Consider the following 23,358-nt stretch of genomic DNA (forward strand, 5'->3'; position numbering starts at 1 on the left):
AAGGGAATTCCTGAGCGATCAAAGTCTGCTGTCTTTGGACAAAGAAGCGTTTCTGCTAAGTACAGGTCAATTATAAACACAACATAGAAAAAAGCAAAGGCTATATAATGAGAGAAGACAACCATCACAGACTTTCAAAAATCCAAATAGTTTCTTTGCCTTGCACTTTCCTTTCCCAGCAAAATCAGGCCAGATCCCAGCTGGTAAAAACTGGCAAATTTCCATTGGCCTGTGGGTCATTAACTCTGAAAAAAAGGGCAGTTTCAAAACCAGTTTTGTGTATAATGTTAGTTTTTGTCAGCGTTGCTATAAACAATTGAAATTGAAAGTATTTGGGATGACTACAATACCCATTTCTTTCTCTTGCCATTCAGAGATGTGTTCCAACACAGATTTTCCTAAAACAATTTACACATATCAGAGCCTATGAAATATTCAAAACAACAATACCTTCTAAGTTTACACCGCTGGTGTTACACAATGATAGTCCTCTGTTGTCCAACCACAACTGTTAGACAAATTCTTCATGAGGTTGCTTTTACCTGCTGAAAGTACGACTCCTTCGAAATGCCTGGTGAAAATACTGAGAGCAATTAGAGAGCTGGTGTGCTCTATGCTTGCTGATCACAGCAAACACCTTTGCAAGGAATCTCAACACACCCCAGATGTGAAAAAGGAAGGCAGGATTACTGTGCTTTTCATTGTCTTGCTTTTCAGCCATGTCTATCAGGCTCAGAGATAGGAAAAAAAATGGACAAACGTAAGCCTAGGTACAGATTTAGCAGAGGTGTCTAGAAAAAAGCTGGCTTCTTTCCTTCTCCCCAGGTTTTGCACAGCATCATCTGACTGTGATCCCGTATCTGTGCAGCTCCCACACCCCCAGCACAGCTGTATCCTGCACCTTTCCCCAGCCAAACACACACCAGTCCCCAGGACTTCAGGACACCAAACAAGCTTGATCTAAAACTTGAATTTCACTGCCTGAATTTTGAGAAAGTTGGACCGGGAATCTGCAGGTGAAGCTGCTGCATTCAACTGTCTTTATGTGCCCAGTTTCACGGCAGAAATAAAATATCCATGTGTCATGGCACAGTCATTTCTGGCACAATGGCCTATGCGGTACATTAGCATTCACTGGAATCAATAGCGAAGCTTTCATTCACGGTGAGGAGAAACTTTTTGTTCTATAAAGGTCAAATCTGGTAAGGGCAAAGCAAAACAAAAGGTATCTTTCTTGGCAAACTGTCTGCTCCAGCCCATCATCCCTGATTTCATACTTGCCAGCCTGCAAAGCAAATGTTCGTTTGTGAAATGGTCCGAGAGCCTCGCCTGGCAGGACAGTGGGGCCCACACATCAGGGGATGCTGAGCACCATTGCTCTGCATGGTGACTGTCCCCAGCCACCCCATAGCAACATTGGAAGGACAAAATATGCAAACAATATATTGGGAATAAAGACATGTGAAGGCTTAAACTGTGCTCCTGGGCCTGCTAATGCAATTCCTTCTCTTATGCCTAATGATGCAATCGATTTGCACAGAATGGCACAAATCAGGAATATGACAGTTTACATTCACAATGATTCTCCACAATATATTTCCAGTTTTTCAGACAGTCTAGCTTATATTATTCACACAGTTGGCCATCTTCTATTTCCACTACAAAAATGTTCCACTCTAAAATACTCCTCATTTTTAGGAAACTTTCACTGAAAGATTAACTTTACATTTTCCTTTGCTTGATTTTGCCTGATCATCCCTACTTATTCTCTACTCTCTTCTATACAATCCCTCCCTTTCCTTCATCTCCCCACCCCAGCCCTTGTTTAATTCCTTTAATCTTTTCTTAAAAGTTTGTTTCTCTATCCCCGTAATCATTTTTTAATTTCCCATCCTTGAGGCGAGTGCCAAAGATGCTAAAATGAGAAATGGATGCTTGCCATAAAGGAACAGAACTCCTGTAACTCCAAAACAGTTTAAATCATGAGAACTTGCAGGCCATTACCCCATTATGTGAATGGTATTTTTACAGCACTAGAAATGAAGTAATGCAGCTACAAATATTCATGTTTCAAGCGTGCTGTCATTCTAGCAGCCCAGCTACAAGTTGCCCGAGAGGTACTGATGGAAGGTTAGTGATATTGCGGTCCACAGTAAAGAACATCCACGCTTCACAAAGGTTCCTTCCACTGATCCCTTCAACTTTCCTTAGTGTTAAAAAGTATTTCCTTTAAAAGTTCTGTTTGCTGCTTTTCAGTATTCATCTGTGAGAACAGATGATACAGAGTCCCTTACCTGGCCCTTCCCGTGATGTTTGCTGTGTACCTCCAATACCTCTCTCTCTAAATTCAGTACAGTCTCTTCACACCTGGAAGTATTTCTGATTGCCTCTCTCCTTTCAAAATATGAACAAAAATGATCAGTGATCATCTGTGCTAACTTCGGCATGTAATTTCAGCCCAAAAGTAAGATCTATACAAGAGGAACTTTGCCTGTCTAAAGTGTAAAGCACACTATTTAGCATGTACCTGGCTAAATTACTTAGCTCTGTGCATCCGATGCATATGCCTTGCTTCAGTGTATTTGCTCTTGTCTTTTCACTTGTTGGTCTTGAAGACAAAGCACAAGCTAAAACTGTTTAGTTAGACCAAAGCACTGTAAACAGTGAACTCTGAAATCACCACAACTGTGCAATAACAAGTGTCATTATGTTGGAGGGTATGCAGGAAGAAAAAACTATCACAGTTATTCAGAGACTTTAAGTATTTTCACATAATCTGCTTTTTTCTGCTCTCCCATGTCTTGTCTGAGGAGACAATTTATTGCATGGACGCAAGTGGGCAACATGTCAAGCATTAGATGTGGTTTTGCTGAGAGCACCCCAAACTGAGTCAGGTCTACTGCTGGTTTTCCGTGAGCGCAAGCAAGCATCACAAGGTAGATCTCCTGCAAGATCCCTTCTCCCTGCAGTACTAGAACGTGTTTTCAGGCATCACGACTTGTGCCAGTCCAGGAGTAGCCCCCTGGGCCTTGTTTTACATGGAGACAGTGTGCTCGAGGTCTATGGGGAACTGGGTTGAGACTGTGTCTCTTTATAAGGGAAAGCAAAGCAACTCCTACAGCTGGCCAGTTCCTGGCAGAGGCAGACAAATAGAGTTGTACCCATTTTAAAAGCAGGGGGAAAAGGGCAGGATTTGTTTCACATAACTTTGAAAGATCCTAACTTACAAGTCAAAGTGTTGACACTGCATCTTTCTTGAAGGCACAGACATCAAGGTGTTCTGGGCCTCTGGGTGTACTGAAGGGATTACTATAAGGTGATCGGAGAGCCTGGGCTCAGTGACCCAGAGGGCCCTACCAGTTTTGCCTTGTGTTTTCCTTTTTGTAATACTCCATCTTCCTCACTCTCTCACTGCAACAGAGTGAAATCATACCAACATGGACACAGCAGATTAGTTTTACAAGGTTCCCACCAGTCTGACATTCATCAGCTTTCTAATCTAATAGTAACACAATACCCTTTACAAGTACATGTTGAAGCAGCGTGCTCTCAGTCTGTGTCCAAGGGCTGCAGGTTAAATTGATACGCAGGTCCTGCATTCTACCAGTCGCTGACTGACGAACGTTATCGGTGACATTCCCAGGGCCTGGCAGCCCTCCATGCAAGGGTTAAGTGAAAGTTGTAAGCAACAGTTCTAAAACACTTGGAAGAATCTCCTTGAATCAAAACCATTTCAGAAAAGGCTCTCTGCCAGGCAATAAAATATTTTTGATGGACTCTTATTTTATCATTACCCATGTAAGAAAAATGTATTGCAAGAATCCCAACACAATTCAGGGAAGTAATCATTTGCAGATTTAGTAGGCATTCTCAATTGGCAAAAATGAAAGATTTATTGTAGGGATGATGAAACAAAGAGCAGTTGTGCAAACTTTACTGAGCTGGATTATGAGAACATGCTTTTTCCATTTCCCACTTTTAAATGCTTTGGATGCAGTTTCAAAAGAAAGCTCAAGATCAATTATTTAACACTGCAGCTACACTGTACCTGAGTGTAGGATCTCTTCACACATATGTTATCTGTACACAACAATAGAAGGAGATCGACAGAAGACACTCCTATAGACAACAAAAGCAGACTTTGGAATAAAACTCATATCATTCCTTGATTCCATAATCAGCTCAGGGATGTAAATAGAAAAGTCAGGCAATGATAAATGTTTGTGATGTAAATGCGCAGCTATTTGAAATGAAGCCCCTTTTGACTTAACAAAACACAGAAAATACAGGTGTCCTTGAGATAGAATACAGGGCACTGAATACTTCATAACAGCAACATTTTCTTTGAAAGCCACTGTAGAGCTGAATAAAATTGCTGTCTTGCATACCCTTACTCACGTGAATAATGCTCTGAAGTGAACGGAACTTTCTGGGCAGCAAAGGGGTATAGTCTCACACCAACTTTAAGAAATAGGTAGAAGAGAAAACACTTTTGGAAGGAGGAGTTCTTTTTCTTGGCTTTTCTGCCAGGCACTCAATGTGTGACTTTTGGCATTTTCTGGCTGAGCCATTCTGGGCTCATGTACCCTGATGTAAATTCAGGATTCCTTTACAATTACACCAGCGTAAACAAGGACAGAAAGCAGCAGAGTAATTTGCCTTAACTGTGTCTGAAACTTGGGCACAGGAGTTTCCACTGCACAGAAATGCTGTAGGCAGGCAGAAGCTTGAAAGAGCTCTGAGATTCTCAGCAGAAGGAACCATTAGAGATGCAAAATAGCATTATAGACGCGTTACATTCTTAGCCTCACCACCTTACTGTGATTGTTCACCCTCACTGTGCTCCAAAGATTATTTCGTTGTACTTGCGAGGAAATGCAGATCTAAGGTCAAAATTTCCAGAAGTAATCATGAAATTTCCGTAACTCAGTTACACATTGTTTGGATCGAGAGAAAAAAGACCCCAACATCAGAGGTGCCCCATTTGAGTTGAGCAGCCCCAAAATAAAGCTATCCAAAACCAGGGCCTGCTTTTGAAAATCTTGCTCAATGTGAGTTGTCAGATGTCAAAAGGTCAAGTTTTGGTATATTTAGTTTAAATAACATATTGTTATTTTTTACTAGGCCCATTGGAGTACTTGCTAAACAAGTGAGTAAAGGTTTCAGAATCTGGCCCATTGTGAAGCCCAAGCCGACATAAACACTCAGCGCTGCAGAACGATGGCTGTTTATTTCTCATCTGATTGTTAACTGTTGCTGGTTTGCCCTGAAGTAACAAACAAATGCATCACATTTAGAACTGAGACCCAACTGCATAAATGACTGTATAAAGTTTTTAATGTGCACTAAATTCCTCTTTCTCCCCTGAGACTATACTATACAGCCTCTGTGCTGCCTGCAAATGCAGATTAACATTTTTATTAAATGACATATGTTTCACTAACACAGAGTATTAAAACGTATTGGCCTAATAAGAAACATTAATGAGTATATCATTGGCACAGTTTTTAAACAATATTTAATTTTACTGCTTTTTAATTTGACCAAGCCTTCTGCCAGGTGATTCAAGCTATTTTTCTTTCTTGAGGTTAATCACTGTTCAGAAAGGCTAAATCACTGACACTTCAGAACAATTCGATGCCATTTTTAATAATCCCCACAGAACATATATACAGAAATAAAATAAAGCTGAGCACTTAACCTCAAGAACACAATCACAAAGACTTCAAAATTTTAGAGCTTTCAAGCTCTCCACCTTCTAAATGATAAGAGTAATAACATTCAGAGGCTTTTTTTTTTTAAATGAAAATTTAGGAGGATAAAAAAAGCTTCTCTCACTGCTCCTAGATGTTTGATAACTACAGACTGCCTGCAAGTCACTGAACGTAACCCTCTTTCCCAGATCTTCTGGAAGACAACTCATCCTGCCAAAATGATGCTGGATCCTGCAGAATTACAGTTTTAGGACTTGACTGCCAGACGCATCTTTGAGGGCCTCTTGAGGTGCATTAAGACATTCTTACAAGAAGCAGGTAGTTCACAATTATATTTACTGCTCTGTAAACTTATGACTAAAATGGAGAATGCATCTGACTAGCTGAGGGTCTATCACTTGATCCTTAGTACTGTGCAGATTCATATAGTGAAACTGATGGATGATTCACTCCCAGACAGGATGCAGAATGAGAAAGAAATCTTGTCGCACTTTTGCTAGATGGGAAATCCTTAAGAGTTATAGTAAACTTAGTGCTTAAAGGCTGGAAAGCCTTTCCCTTTTTGCATCTTCAGATGTGATTATTTGATAGAATTCATTGATCTGCATGGCAAAGAAAGGGATCTTGTGGCGGATCTGGAATGAATTGGGAGTGAAGAGGCTGCTTGCAAGATATCTTCAAAAGCTGATGCCCCATGAGAGGTTTATAGGTCTGTGCTAAGACTGGGGTTTGAATAAATCTACATGTGGAGTATCATCCAAAGCCAGGCAGAGCTGGAAATAATTCTGAGTGTCTTAAAATAAGAAAGAATCACTATTTACTGAGTTTTATGGAACAAGAGGATAAAGATAAAAACACGGCATCGAGATGTCATTTTTGTGTGCAAACGGTAAAGGGAAGGGAAAGGAACGTAGCAGAAATTTTCTAAAAAGATGTGGGAGACATGCCTAGAAATTTGTCTGGCAGTCAAACATCGTAGGTCTCAACTAATAAATTTCACTTTTCTAAGCTGGGCATACTTTAGCCTATATTATTTGACAAAAACCATGAATGACATTGCTTGGCATGGAGGAGTTCTCATACAAATACCTTTTCTATGTGACATGATGCCAAGCAGCACAGTCACTGTGGAGAACCATTTCTAATACAAAAATGTATCCTTCCTTTAAGATGTTCTCTGTCAATCAGACCATTGTCAGGTATTTTTCAAAAGCTCAGAGTGTTCAGGATTCTGACGAATATCTGCTACTTTGTAGGAAAGTGGAAATTTTCCCTTTACTGAAATCATGTCACAGTTGGAATTGTGGTAAAAAATATGTATTTCAGTAGCCAAATCAAAACACTGAAGAATGAAGATAAATTAGTCCAGGATGAGCTGAAAAGTAATTGTTTGGGGGACTGCTCTAACAAAATGAAAATACTGAATAAATCAAATGGGAAGAGCTTTTAAACAACCAAAAAAAGCCTCTTTGTTTAACTTTTTTTCATTATGAAAGTCAAAAAAGATGGATTAAAATACAGAAACATTTCACTATTTCCAAAATAGTACACTATTTAGAAAATATCAATAGTAACAAAATCCTCCTGTCCTGTTCCCTGTCCTTCCACCACTGTTTTCCAAATTGAATGTGACCTGGATTCACTAATGTACTTTAATGTACTTGAAAGCCTCCCTCCATGAAGTTCCATGCTGTACCTCTAAAGAAGTACTTATCAGTATCACTTATCACTTATCAGATCTCTTCAATGTCCTTTACAACATTTTTAAAGCAGGCAAATGAACTTGAAAACCATTCTGGTTTTATTAGATTTACACAAACAAAAATAGTGAGAGCATGCCAGTCAGACCAAACCCATATCAAACTGCTGCAAAAGAACTGAAAAGGCAACCAGTCCTGCTTGGTCAGAGCCGAAGTCCATCTGGCCCAGCATCCTACACCTTTTTCTATCAACCTAATAAGGCAGATGCACCTCACAGAATGTCTTGAAGGTCAGCAATCCCAGGGGCCACACTGGGAAGCTGATAATCCCTCAGGGAAAGCAGCGGCAGCTCCCCTCTGCGCAGCTCAGCTCAAGAAGGCAGGTCTGCATCCCCTCAAGGCACTGCACCATCGTGTGTACCATAGCGCTGCACTTCCCATCTGCACCGAGAAGTGCAGGTTTGCATTTCTGTCCCACTGCACCAGAACATGAGACAATCCGACCCGCAGCAGAATCTGGGCCCAAACATTTCTACAGTGTTTGGGCTGCAAGATCTGCTGATGTGGAGTTCTGTGGACAGACAAGAGTCCTAATTCACCAACTGCCACTGGGCATGAGCGGACACAGTGCCAAGCCTAAAGCCATTTGCCAGCCTGCCCTCCAATGCTGGTGCACGCTTAAACCCATTTGCACAGCCATGTAATCTGTAGTGGTTTTTGTAAACAAACATTGTATTTTCACAAAACCACTGTATTGTTGTCTACTCCTCTAATCAGAGTGTTCTTAATGCTGCAGTTCCTTAGCAGTATTGGGAAATGCCATCAGAGACCTAATAAAAAAAGAGATCTCTGGTGAGGCAGCTTTGATAGAATGGATGTTTCTTACCATTGACTTCAAAGGAAAGAAAGTGAAGCTAATATTATTGTTTTTTAAAGCACTTCTTTGGCATCAGTGCATGACATCCTCTACTCCAAAAGCTGAAAACACTTTCCAGACTTCCACAACATTCCCTCGAGTCAGGCATGGAAACTTATTGTTTAGGTGAAGTTACTCAATATAAACTGGTGCATGCAGACCTATTTTTCCTGCAATGCAGGGCTGTCCTTTAGACTCATCTGTAGCTGTAGCCTGTAGAGATCTCATTACTCACCAGGCATTGCTAGGCACAAGCTCCCCACTGACTGCAGACAGTGTATTACTTGCTATCTACTGAGAACAGAGATTCCACATTGGTTCCCTTAGCAGCAGAAGCAATAATACTAATCTGCTCAATAGGCCCCTTTCTCCTGTAATCGTAATAACCAGGTTGCTGCCCTTGAAGGGTTACAAACGTAGCTGAGCCTTCTGATGAATTTTTTTACAGGTTTGTGACATGTCGAACCACCTGCGTCAGAGATATACAGTAAAAAGAACAGGAAGTTCAGCAGGACCACTGTTTTTTATGTAATCTGTACAAAAATCTGTTTCATAGGTAAATTGCAAATGGTTAGTTTGTGTGCTGTAGTGATTTGCACACAAGATCTGTGCTGGAATGCTGGAATTGCCTAAAGATGCCTTTAGGTAAGTTACTTATCTTCTGTGTGTCTCAATTTCCCCATGTTTAATGCAGTACCTATAGTGTCTCACTCTTAGGGATTCAAAAGAACTGACTACAAAGAGCGCAAATGCTGAATTTCACTGTGTACAATACAGCACCTAAACTGTTGCATCAGGACTATTCCCAAACTGAATATGTTGCATATATACAAGAAAAAAAATTCTACTAGAAAGTCTTAACTATCTAGGCAAGAACACGATGTGACTGACAGGTCTAGAAAGTAATCAGGAGGCATTTGTTTCCTTGAAATACACAAACTAGATACATCAACAATGGCTATTATCACTGTCCAGCTCCTTTCATGGATATCACATATGTTACGATACCCAATTGCATATGTAGAAATGACATAAATATATTAACCTTGATCATGTCTGTGGAGGCCTGCAACATGGGTTCCCTCAGCACATATGCATGCAGTGATGGGAACTTTATTTTCTATTCTTTATGAAGCCACAAGAGTGCAAGAGGATAAACTGATAAGCCAAGTATACATTTGTCCAAATCAAACAATTCTAGACAACTGAATGAGCAGCTCTATAATTACATTTGCAAGCAGAGGCTTAAACTGAGGATGCAATATCTGGAGATATTGGAAGAACTGAAAGCCAGCAAAATATGCAGCTATGAGAAACCTGGTTTTTAAATAAAAACCATTTAAGCTTGCTAATTTTTGCTGTCTCAGATAATCAAAATTCCAATTGTCTGGGACATCAAATCTAAAAAAGCACGAAATTAATCTTCAGAAGTTAAAGTCTTAAAGGCATTGCATCATTATTTTTGTTGGATATATTTTTGATTATAATGCAGATGAACCCCAAATTTAATAAAACTAAAATAACATGAGTTAAGTATGAAACATAACAGGATATTGCGAAGAGATTAGGTAGTTTCCTTTAGACTACTTGCGGAGCCCATGGAAAAACCAAACTGAGGGACATGATGACGAGAAGGCACCACTTAATTAGAATATTTAACAGAAGATGAAAACAGAATACTCATAGTACCCGTTTTGGCAATGAAACACAGTGAGCAGAATATGGACCCGAAACATCAGTAGTCCTCTACACCAGATACGGTTTTGCATGTCGACTGTCTGTAGTAAAGAAAGAAGCAGGCTAGCTAAATTTAAACCAGCTGTGACGATGAGAGTGTTACAGTTGGACTGAAGCAAGCTTACCTCATGAAAGTATTGTGGAAACTGCTGTTGGAAAGATAATAAAAGGATTAACTGCAGTTTTAGTGAACCATTTACTTTTCAATCAAAATGTCTCATGTATTTCCTGTTCTTAAGTAGCTTGAATTCCAAAATTCCTTTGTCTATTAGAGTACATAGTAGCAAAGCCTGTCATAAGAAATTAATAATTTTACATGGAAAAGTACTTTTATGTACGAGGGCAGGGTGCTGCTCACTGTTAACTTCTCCTGAGCAGTTCAATACCTAGTCAGCCAGTAATTTTACAGAGAGGAACAAAATCAAGGGCTTAAAAAGAAAGCACAATGGGTAATTGTGAACAGCGAAAGAAAATCTCCACTACAAATACCAAGAGATGTAAAGTTACTTTAACAGGGCTACAGCGAAAACGAAACAAAATCTCGGACCTCTATAGACAGAGAATGAATTGCCTTCTTAATTTGCAGGAATAACAGCACAATTATTACCACATCAAAAGAAAAGCCATCATTTAAAATGACATGACATCACTGCACAATGAAACACTGCACAGCAACCCTTGTTTAAAGTGGAATGGAATTCGCTGGGCAAATAATCCCCACTTGATATTAATAACTTTAAGGAGCTGTGTTGCAGCTTTGGATCTTGTCCCTGCTAGATCAAGGTCTTCTCAGAGTAGAAAATTAAATTTGCAAAGAAGACGTATTTTTCATGTGTTCACTTGGATCCAACTTTACTCCATGCAGAATTCGATGTTGTAACATCCGATACACGGATACCTCTGCTGACAGTGGAAGGCTCTTATTCTGGGAATAGAAGAGTTAACTGCAGGCTGTGCAATGTAAAGCTCCTAATTCTGATTGGGCCATTCCATGTATGGGAACAACTACAATACTGCTCAAATAAAGCAGATCTTGATGTACTTACATGGCAAGTCTACATACACGTGCCACGAAGGCTGTCTGCCATATCAGATGAAAGGTTTTTCCAACCTATTCACAATGTTAAACTTTGAGATGTTACATAAAGCCGGTTCTTTAACGTAGACAAACATAACTGAAAGCAGGAAATTTTTAGCATTTGCTAAGATATTACATCCTTTAATGTCTCTGGTTTATCCAGTTTCCTGTAGGAACGTCAATGTAACATTAGAAATCTGCTATAGAATACCTGCCAAATATGCATTTTCCTGAAAAGACAAAAGCTCCCGCACTCATGGAGTCCACGGAATCTTTCAGCGTCATAGTAAAGCTCATCAGGGTTTCACATTTTAAGTATTTCTTTTAAAAAGTGTGAGATAAAAGTGGGAGAAGACCAATCTCATTCCAGATGATAAAAACAGTAAGACAAAAAGTAGGCTAAAATAAAATCTGTAAGAACGCTTTCACGGCTTGCTTACTTATACTTTTGTTTGGAAAGAAGCAACTAACTTACATTATCCTTTGATGATTTACGACCAAATAAGAGATGTGCATAGGAAGTTAAATTCCTTTGTACTTTTACAGATTGTGATTGAGCTACTTCTGGAAATGACGAATTCAGTTCTTTCTCTCAAAGGAAAAAGAAACGGGTAAGTCTTAGAGCATTTCCAGTTTACCTTGGACAACTTCATGGTGTTCTCTCAATATCTGCATTGCTTCCAGTATTATTTTAGGGAATACCCACTGAACAGTGCCGACATTAAGATAACATTTTTAATTTATCCAATGGAAGTAAAAACATAATCAGGATGACCACTTACAGAGAAAACTTTTCTCTGTAAAACATTTTGAATATTGTTGTTTTCTTCCTTTTTCCAGGCCAGCATGCTTTTTGTTGAGCTAATGAAAAAAATAAGCTTTTTATATAAACATTCCTTCCTATTCCTCCATAGAAAGCTACAGTTTCTCATGAATAAGTTTGTCTTGATGTTACTTGAAGTATTTTCCATTATATCATTCTCTGATCAAAACAATAAAACAGACATACAGTTGAAAATTCTGCCTATCAAGAACTGCAACCTGTCGCCATAACCATTCCCTTTGTTTGTACTTATTTGTGTGTGTATGTGCATGCGTGCACACGCATGCGCATGTGGGTGTTACAAATAAGACTTTCCAAATTTCATGGCCCAATTTGGAAGCTTATGTCAAACTTGTTTTGCTTCATCTGTTTCAGTCAGGGTGTTATATCATTGTTTTTTCAAACATGTGGAAAGCTTAATGGAAGTCATTAACTTTTATTTTAGTTTGGCCATATTGTCATCATGGTGGGCAGATGCAGAGATGGTGTTATTCCCAAGATCCTCTTTTTGGAACACTGAGGTTGTTTACATCTTCTTGATCAGAAGAGAACAATGGTTTTTACTTATTTTTAAAGCTCTGGCAAATTTAAAAGCTCCTAACAACCTTTGAAAATGTAATTAAAGATATTCCTTTTATTCTTTTAACTGTTTCAAATCCTTAACAAGTTTCTTTTTCTTTTCTAAACCACCATTTGAAACTTTTGCACTCACAACTCTACGGGTTATTGTTCAACTGAAGGAATGAAAAGAATTTCATTAGATGTGGTTTATGTTTCTTGATTAAAAATGTCACCCGAGGCTCAGTGACTTTGTTTTATGTTAAATGACTGCAGTGTGCTTTGATCATCACTTTATTAATGCTTTAATGAATATTAAAAAAAATAAAACACTGTATTAAAAGTTAAGCTCTCATATGAGGAAACCGAATCCCTTTTCCAAGAACTACAGTATTCCTTACTCAAACACTTCCTTCTAGATTAAGGTTTTCTCCAATTCCCCTTTAGCCTGCTGCAGACTAAGTTACAGGAAAGCACAACAATTATATTGGGATAAGACTGAAGAGAGAGCAAGAAAGAGAGCAGAGTAGCATGTTTCTATTCAAATAAATATATTCCAGACTTACCATGCACTTGTTTGGTTTTTCTCCAGAATGAACCCTCATATGAATCAGCAGTTTGTAACGAGCATTGAAGGGTTTATATCGGCGGACACAGCCAGCCCAAAAGCAAGTGAAGTCCTCTCCTTTCCGCTGGTCAATGTGAGTCTTTTCTATGTGTCTGACCAGTTCATCTTGTTGGTCGTAAGCGGCACTGCAGTCAATCCACCGACAGACCTGTTTGCCATTGCTGAGGTCCTGTTCATCACCGTCGCTGGGCTGAAGGGACTTCGGAGACATAGAGGCGTGTAAGTGAGGCAGCGTCCCTTGAGTCTGGCTTAGCTGCTGGTGTAGGTGGTAAGGGGGAGGCAGCCCCTGGTGATGTCGAAAAAGATCAGCAGTGGAGGAATAATCGTCAGCTGGTTCTTGTTTTAAGAAACTCACCTTCTGGGTGCTGTGCGAGGTGTTTTGATGAGGAATGCTGGTACCATTCATCATAAGGCTGAGGCTTCCATTCTCCTCAACTTGCTGCATTTGTATCTGCTCACAGTCACTTCTGTCACATTCAGCAGAAATAGGTACAAGACATGCTGGCGGGGAGGGAATACTGCAAGGGTTTCCAGGCTGAGAGCAAGACTGGGGCCGAGAGGATTTTTGAGCACCGTGATGACTGATCTCCACAGGATGAGAGGAAATGCCAGCTGAATTAGTTCGCAGTCCATTCACACAGGTGACCAGTGACGTCTGTGACGTGCGGATGATAGCTGTAATATCAATTCCTTCAGCTGAAGACGGCACAACAGAGATGCATCTCTTCTTCAGGTTGCTTGTTTGTAGCCTAGCTGAGTGCTGAGGGGTGCCAAGTGACAAAGGACCGAGGGAGGAGCTATGTTCATTATTAAACAAGTAGGATGAAAGCGAATTTGTAAAGCCATTATTCATTAGGTCTATTTCAGGATGCAGACTACCGGAGGCTCTCAGCTCCATCCCCTCCGTAATCCTTCTATGTGTGGAAGCCTCAGACAGAACCTTATAATCACTTGGGCATTCTTGTTTAATGTGCTGAGCTGGGTGACTTCCATTCAGGCATGGAGCAGCAGAATCCACTGAGTCTTGAAATCTGGGTGACCTGTAATACAGTTTTCATTAAGCATCACTAACTACCACAGGATTTATGATTTTTGTACAAGACACAGCATTTGTTAAGCCCTGGAGCATGGGAGCACTTGCTCTCTGCTGAATGTTGCCTGTCTAATGCAGCAATTACGCTAAACAAATCTGCAATGCTTCCTCTACAACACTAGTAAAGGCAGCATCATTTTACATGGGATTAATTTTACACAGTGGGTTACGCACAGAACAGACAATCTCCCCTCCACTGCTACGGGCAGTTCATCAATCACAATCTAGTTTTTCAATGCATAATAGACCAGGCAAAACAATAGCTGAGAATTAAGTTTGAGAGCTTTGGACGTTTTTGAATTATTCAAATATCAGCATTTTCCTCAGAGCACACCGGGAAAATGCCTTGGCATCCTTTTCCACACAAATCAAAAAAAGGCTTGCTGAGCTTTGCTTACATGTCAGAGAGATCCTTCCCTTCGCTAAATTAAAAAAGGAGCAAGATCAGTGGGGAAAAAATGAATACAAGGAAGAACACCTTGCTTTCAACCAGTGGTCCAGAGTTGATGAGAGATCAGCTGAGTATTAATGTCTAATAGCTCTACAAAAGATAACTAAGAAAAGTTCACAACCAGTAGATTTAAACTGTCAGTCTATGTATTCCCGTTTTTCATCAAATCCGAAGACTGTTCTGCAGAAGCGATTTTTAATCTTTTTTGATGTGTGCTGAATCCAATCACTCAGGAAGCAGAACCTTGAGGAACCCCAAATAGACATTTCAGAAAAACACTGCATTTAGGAAACGTTTCTTCCTAACATTTTCCTCCAAGCAGTTAGCAACTGGTTTATGCCTTAAAATAAAACACTTTATCCCAGCTATAAACATTTACTGTGGATGACCGAACTGTGCGATTTGTCTTAGGACCAGCATGTGTTCCTTACATATCCCTAAAGCACTGTAGGGTTTAACCTATGGCTTCATCATGCAGCAATGTGCCAGACCGAGGAAACAGTACATCTGTGTGCAGGACAGCTCTACCTGAACTAATAAACCCTCCAGAGAGGTGATCCATGGCTCTTATGCTGACATGTTCCACCTACATGAATGGTATGCTTTTTTGATGTTGGCATCACAAAAGCTGAAGAAAACCTGGCAATTGGTAACTTGTGTGTGACACCGTAGCTAAGACAAATCTGACACATTTTAACACATGAAACACATATACATAAGGTATTTTAGACATATACATACATGTAACTGTGAAGCTGCTGAAAAAAGTGCATTTATTTTATGACTTAGATTGTTTTATCACTATTATTTCCATTAATCCACCACTAACATTAAGATGGGAAGCTGAGACAACTTCTAATGCTTCCTTGGTAACAGCTCCCAAAGAACTACCAATTGGGAAAAAAAAACCAACTTCCTTCCCATGAAATTAAGGATTTCAGAAAATGACACCTGCCTGAGGCACACAACTGGCAATACTGCATTCACTAGTGACAGGTTTCTATGCTCCAACAGTGTGCAGCCAGTAGGGCTTGATATAAAAAAAATCTTCAAGGTCAAGAAGGAAGTTAAATTCCCATTCATCGGTACAGAATAATCAGACCTTGCATTTACCACCAGAATTTAAAAAATACTACATTTTAAAATTTTAGAGGTTTCCATAATCCATTAGTTATAATTTCTCCCTTTAGGTTTGTGCAGTTGGTCTCAGGGTAAACTTAAAGCACCTGGTTTTGCAGCTGGTAAATTAAAAAAAAAAAAAAAAAAAAAATCTATCACAACCCCCCCCCATGACTAACACCCAACAGTATTCATACATTATTTTTTAACGTTTACAAAACCATATGTCTGTAAAATATGTGGCAAAAGCATAAAAACCTTTTATTGTACATATTTGGGAAACCCTGCCCTGCTTGCTTGTAGCTTCACGGCTCAGTAGAAGGTGTGCTGTTTTAAACTCATTCTGAGAAAGGTTTTACAGCATACCATGCCACGCACAATATTTCCTATTACTTAGTTTCTTTGTATGAGAACTCTTCTAAATAATTCAGTTTGTATCATAGTTTAGTGGTCCCAAAGCCCCAGGCTAAAGTAAACATAACACATTTCTTACATCATACAAAGCTAACCCAAGCCTTACGTTTCAGCCTGTGATAATTGGTGTCATATTATTAAGCTTTACATAAGCTCCCATCTTGCCAGAAATCTATGTGAGGAGTTCAAGCTGGAGTCAGTGCAGTATCTGCATGATGGATACAAACATTCCTGTCCTGAGAAATATTACATTCCCGAGACTCCCAGCAACATCGATCTGTATTTCCAGCACGAGATCTTACTCAGAGTCAGGACTCTATTCTGTGATGCCACAGTGCGGAACATGAGACACAAAAAGGAGGGGAGTTTTGAACCAAAAGGCAAGCTGAAATACCTTATTTCAAAAGCAAATGATATGAAGGCACTGAATTCATGCTTCTCATTGCCACAGTCGTGTCTTATCCAAGCTCTCTCTACATAATGCTATGCACAGGCTGCTTGTGCAGATCCAAAGCAAGTCTTTTCTGGGAGCTACGCTTTCCTCTGTAGCACTGTATATTTACACACATTATGTACCCTGTGTTAGTTAACTCTGCTGGGAGAATCCAGCATTCTTTCCATTTCCCGACTTTGAGTGTTGGGGTACTTAATGTCAAGGCTGCATTAATGCAAACTTTCTGTATTCCTGGCAGAAATTTGCCAGCACTGTTCTCAGCCAAGCCCTGCTGTTCCTCCCATTCCTGGGGGGTGGAGGGAGAAGGGGCACAGAGATAAAACTGATGTGGGAGAGAGACAAGGTGTCTGGCATCCAACTTGCTGGGTGGCTCCTCTTATACCCGTTTGCTCCTGTAACAGCATCTTGCTGTTACACCAAGGGATCAGATTCCAGGCAGGTACACACAGGCAGTGCTGGCCATAAGGATTTCATAATCTCTGGACAGCGGTGAAATATAAATATATATGAAACAAACAGCCAAGAGAACAGCGAGAAGCACGAAGGATAGCAGGACAGGGTAAAGAGCACTGTGTGGACACGCGGATCAGCATGAGCAGCTCTGGGGGCTTCCAGATGAAGAGAGTGGGGTCGGCAGGAGAATATACTCCACAACCACTCTTCACAGGGAGCATCTGTGTAACAGGGACAGACAGTCTGAGGCAACAGAGCTGCTGCTAAGCACATGAAAGCTGAGTGTAAGGCCTTTGAAGAGTAATAGCAGCTTCTCAGAGGATACTAAGGCAGCATTTCCAAAGAGACTCTCTTACGTGGTAATTGGAGCCAGAGCACGAGGCCAGTAGCACCATGCCAGAAGTACTGCAGTTCCCAGCTACCCTCAGAGGAAAAGATGACTGTATCTGAAATCTCCAGACTATTTACAAAACATACATGCCTTCACTTGCCACTGTAAATGTGTAATCAGTGATAACTGACAGTTTGAAGAAGCTGGTGGGGATTGTTCTGCTGCACATCCAGGGACCCTTTGCAGCACTATCTGACTGCTCTGGTGTCTTCCCCGGGTTTTATATGCCGAGCACTGAGCACAGTGTGGGCAGGTTTGCAGTGTCTGATAATGGATTATTTGACAAAAGGCCAGCATTAGTTGTGTGCTGTCTGCAATTGTGGTAAGAAAGGTATTAGGACTTTTCCAGTCCCACACACATTGCATTCACAGATAGCATGTAGCAGCAATCATGTTGCACAACTTAAAATCTATTAACCGAGTGGGGAAAAGGGGCCAGGAAGAAGAGGAATCATGATTCTTGGATTAAGGCAGTCATCTCTAGAAGACAGTTTCTGAGTGAAAGTGATTGAGGGGGAAGCTGAAGGGGATAACAAGTTTCAGTGCACTGAGAGAAGAAAAGACAAAGCCGATCATAACCCCAAATCCTGAGGGAGATTTTGGATTGCTAGGGGAGGTGCTCTTTGGTTTGTTTGGGTTTTCCTTGGACTTTGCATATCCTAGAAATGCAGAGTCGTTCAAAGCTCAACCCAGAGAGACTGTTTGAATTCGTATCTCCCTTTATTTCCGTGCTGGTCACTAGAGCTGGACAGAACAACCAAATAGAGTTTGCCCTGATGTCTGTGTGCTCCAAAATCTGTCCATTCCAGTCCTATTTCTCTCATCTATTTTCTAATGAAGGCTGAAATCTGAGGAGACACAGTGCACCCTTGGCTCCCACTGACTTCACTGAAACCTAATGGGCATCCACCCCCACATCGGTACTATTCTATTTTCAGATCTTCAAGGAAAGTGTATGTTTTCTCTTACTTGCTTGTCAAGAACCTTCAGCATCACAAACACCATGAAGATAAGTCATCCCAACTGCTGTCCACCTTCTCTCACATGCCAAGGTTTTGTGCCTCATGTGTACCATGAGTAGCATGGTGATAAAATTAGACACTGTGTCTATGAGGTCCACAGAGCAGGGCTGGGCATTGGCTTTACCTTGTAAATCCCATGCAGACCAAAATAGTATTAGCCAGGTGGACACACAAGCAGACCATGATCAGCAGGACATACAGCAATCCGTAAAGGAATGGAAGGATCCTTCAAGACATTCTCCAAACATTTCCAAACTATTGCTTTGAAGTATTAATAGAAGAGCCTCAAGGCTTTAGACCATGCTACAAAGCAAAAGGGAAGGAATCAGGCCTATCACCTGCTCCTTTCTCATGTTCTGCAGCAGACAATCCTTTATGCTGTTCTGGGAATCCTCTTCCAAATGGGGGCTGGAAGGGGTTCATATTTCTGAGGGTGGGTACTGTGATCCCCGGTATGCAAGTATCTGTCATTTTCTCATTATAGATTTTACAAAAAGGTTCAAAAAGATCTAAGCAGACTACTCTCTTCCTCCTTTTGTTTGGTCCTGCCCTAATTATCTTTGTTTCATAATTGTCCTCACTGACAGAATGACAAAAGGTTGATAACTGCCAGTCCCACATTGAGCCATAAAGAATCTGGGAGGGAGCAGACTTACATCCAGCTGCAACCTCATCTACAAATCTTCGTAGTGATAGCAGAATATTTTGTCATGTGGCATGGATATTATTTGTCATTTACAAACAAACAAACAAACAGCTCTTTCCACTTGCTTGCCATATTGCTGTGCCTCCTCCTCCTGAAAACACAGATGTTTTTACCCCACCAGTAAATGGAAAAGGGGAAACAAGACATAAATATTTATAATAAAATCAGAAACAGTCAGATTTCCACAACCAAGCTATAGGCCATATTTCCACTTGCTGCGACTATGGAAATTTGGGCTTGATAGTTCCATGCACGGAGTGCCAATTATTCCAAGCATCTAAGATAAAGGCTGCAACTTTATTGAGGTTTTTGTTTTCTACAGCTCTTCAAAAAGGTCAAGATTATTCCGTATTATATCCCCTGCCAAAAAGCAGCGTAATTAAAATAGATGGACAGATTTTAATTTGTAGCAGGCTTCTATTCACAATGGATGTCTGTTCAGGGTACTTGTTTAAAATCTGGTAATGTTAAATTTGTAACAACAACAAAAAAATAATGGAGTTCTGTGTTTTCATATAATTAATTTATAGCAAATGCTTAAATAGAGATTCTGTTCATAGCATATCCAACTACAGTGTATATATCAAAACCAGAGACCAAATTTTCACATTACTGCCTTAAAAGCAAATACCAAGGATGTGGCTGTATGGGAACATTGAAAATACTTCATTAAAAGAAACACTGTAGAAATAAAAGTGGCATTGGCTTCCTGTAGGTTTGATGGTGGCATGCCAAATTGCCATATGGGAGACATTGGTTTGGGAGCGAGTATCATCCCTGCCTTCCAGGCTTCAGTTTGGAAACAACATGGCATTGGGGTGCAGTGTGGAGGCAAGTCTGACCCTGCTTAAGCCCCTGGCAAAACTCTCATTGACTTCTGAGCATGCTGGAAGGGTCCCCACAGAGAAGCTGTATTTAAACCTGAATGCGGGGAGGCTGTGGCTGCACAAACAGGCACTGCTTGGGAGAGCTGTCTGTGCACATGTGCATGTCCACGCAGTGCAAACCTGGAAATGAGCAATGCAGTTCAATGAGCATCCAAAGGACTTCCAAAATGAAGAAAAAGCCAAAAATACTCTTATAAACGTAGCTCCCACAGATGCTACTGGGAAATATTTCAAGCAAAGAAGCACTCCAAGAGCAAAGTAAATCAAGCCATAAAACTTGCAGTGATACCTTATATCCGAGTGTGTCAAGTTGAGCTGACCAACGTGCAGCAGTCTCTCACAGGACAGTGGGTGGTCTCGCATCAGGGAGTTTCCTGTGTGGATGAACAGACCTTGTCTGCAGACAGGTACTGAGCTACTTGTCATCTCCATGTCCATCATGTTCTTCTTCTCAGAGGTCAAATTACAATGATTGTAGCCACCGTTCACTGTAACAACAAAACAAAACAAAACAAAACACACAAACATGAGCCTTTGACTAAGAACCCTCTACAGTGACTACTACTTTGTATATTCATCTTTAATCTCCTTGCAAAATTCTTGTAAATGACATGGCGGTAGAAAGGAAAGGTTTCACATGGAAGCAAAAAGTAATTGCAAAGGAATGGTTGTTTATTTCTCATTTCTCTTCTCTTATTACAACTATGGTTTATTTCTCATTTTAAGTTTTGTGGCTATTTTACACTTTGCAATCTAACTCAATAAAACTTAGTTTGATAGATTGCTTTCCTTCTGTGTATTTTTATGGTAGAGTCTTGTCTGTGTTAGATTTTGGAGAGGGATATTTTATTTTCAGGGAGTGAAACTCTGAAAACAGTGACGTAAGTCAAGTTTTTCTTTGCAGACAATTATCTCTATGATTATGACTTTAGATGGGCATGTTTCTACTTTACTGTCAGGTCAACAGTGTGAAAAAATGAAACTAATTTTGTTTCAATGTATACATTTAATTGTATTTTCCAAGTAAGCTATTATTACAAATGCTAATAATAATATATTCTGCTCCAGTGAACATCACATTTTACCAGACTTGGAAAAAGAAACTAAAGCTACAGCAATTTTCTTCAGAAATACAAATTATAATCTAGCTAAAAAGAGAGGACAAAGGGGGAATTGAGAATTTAGATTGTATTGGTCAAATGCTAGCAATTCCATTTAATTTAAAGCATATTAGTTGGGATTTTTACCTCTAGTGAACTAACCAAATACTCAAAGATAGGCACATATAAAAAGTACTTGTAAGAAATTTAGTCTTCAGAGGCTAGCTAAAAAAGTCACAATAGCCATTTACCATTATTTTCACTACTACATACGAATCATGCTTTTAAAATACATCTCCCTCTAATTTTTTTTTTTCATGGAGATAAAATGTAACAGTGTCAGATACTAACAGCAAACATATTTCTGTAGTTTTCATACAGAGCCCAGAAAATAACCCCTTCACCCTTGTACCCAATGCTCATGGTGATGAGTTCTATAGAGCTGGACTGCACCGTAGTTGGCCCATTCTCTACAGAGTGTTGCACATTACACCCAGATCATATAGGTATAATATCACATAATTAAGCAGTATCTAGTTAATTATATTTTCATGATATAAGGGTAAGTAAAAGCCTACTCGTGAAGTTCTGCAATCACTGCAGTTTTGTTACACTGTTTATGAAGTTCCAATCAGAGTTTGTGCTCAGTCACTGCTTCAGCACAGCTCCTCAGAGCACAGGCACCCTTGACAGACAGGACCCCCGTTTCCTCTCAGGGACGCTGCTACCCCTCTAGCTAACGAAAGGCAAGCAGGAGAGCCTGAGCTGCAGTAGAACTCTATAATGACAGTCTATGAATGCTTTGAAAGCAATGAGAATCACATTCAGGTTTTTGGTGAGTATAAATGAGAAGAAACAGGTGACAGGGGAAAGCAGAAAAAGTCTCTGGTAACTGGTGAAATTGTGAAAAGGATCACAGCACAAAAGTCCATTCTCCTCCACTGGCTGGGCTCCACAGCCTCCCCATCGTGCTCCCCGGCACCATTGTAATAGGGAAGACCATGGCAGATAAAGACGTAGTCCAGGCAAACATCCAGACCCAGAGAAAAGACTTGGATACATGTGACACCCAAATTACAAGTCCCATGAGGTATCATTGTGACATTTCCAGAATAGAATTCCTTGTTTCCAGAGAAAAGTTCTCAGCGTTTGGCTGATGCGTTACATTTCTTGACCATTTATTTATTTTTTATTTTTTAAAGAATTCAGAATCTTCAAAATTGGAAAAACAATACCAGGTTTTTCCTACCCAGCTCCATCAGAATGCCAAGGCGTGGGACAAGCCTTAGGAAGCGTAAGCCAGCATTATTTTATATAAAGAAAAAGCCCTTTTAAGATTTTTAGGAATGACACGAGATTTTAAAGATAAAACAGTTTGTATTTAAACTATATGAAATGGACTATTAGCCTTCTTCATGGTAAATACATATATTCCAGTTATTTCAGATTTATATTCAGAGTTCACTGAATTCACTGATACTCCGTGACTGTTCTGAATGACTCTGAAGAGACCAAGAAGCTGTACAGAAACACAGCATCTTTTGCCCTGCACAGGGCAGTCATTTGTAATCGGTGGTTTTGCAATGAGGCATTTGAGAAGATCACTTTGGATGCCTTTCAGCTTATAGTGGGTGTTTGTGACCATTAGCTCTGCCCTGCTTGTAATTACAGCATAAATGATCATTACATCCTCTCGAGTCCACAGTTCCATCCGGCTTTATTCCATTCCTATTTTAGCTTTATCCCATCATAACTTATCTTACTTCAGGGGTAATATCTGCCTTAGCAAGATGGCATAATAAAACTTGTGGTTGTTAATTAGGATACACGAATCACATTTAAAGGGTATCTAAATACATTGTTGAACACTGACAAAACAAGTTTTGTGCACTTTAAAAGGCCACACCATCAAGAGAAGCTGGTAAATCACTCGTACATACAATACCCAACTCATGGTTCCTCACTTTTTCCATCAGCAATGTTACCTGGAATAGATTAAAGATTTATCTTCCCTCCAAAATACTGTGGATTCTCTTAAAATGTGTCATATTTATACTGGACCCGTAATAAAAACATTTCCTTTCTTTAGTTCCCCAAATTATACAATTCTGAAA

The 23,358-nt window shown here is 40.0% G+C and overlaps 1 protein-coding gene across 2 annotated transcripts in view; it reads right to left on the bottom strand.

Annotated features, from left to right (window-relative positions):
* GLIS1 (GLIS family zinc finger 1) overlaps positions 1-23,358 on the bottom strand; it is a 197,563-nt gene that overhangs the window by 86,544 nt on the left and 87,661 nt on the right. For both annotated transcript variants that reach the window (XM_065656441.1, XM_065656440.1), the window contains exons 3-4: positions 20,434-20,632; positions 13,093-14,194 (exon numbers count right to left, since the gene is read on the bottom strand). In XM_065656441.1, the coding sequence (XP_065512513.1) occupies positions 13,093-14,194; positions 20,434-20,632 (1,301 nt within the window). The remainder of the gene's footprint in view (positions 1-13,092; positions 14,195-20,433; positions 20,633-23,358) is intronic.

This window comes from Caloenas nicobarica, chromosome Z (genome assembly GCF_036013445.1).
Source record: "Caloenas nicobarica isolate bCalNic1 chromosome Z, bCalNic1.hap1, whole genome shotgun sequence".
NCBI classification, from domain to species: domain Eukaryota; kingdom Metazoa; phylum Chordata; class Aves; order Columbiformes; family Columbidae; genus Caloenas; species Caloenas nicobarica.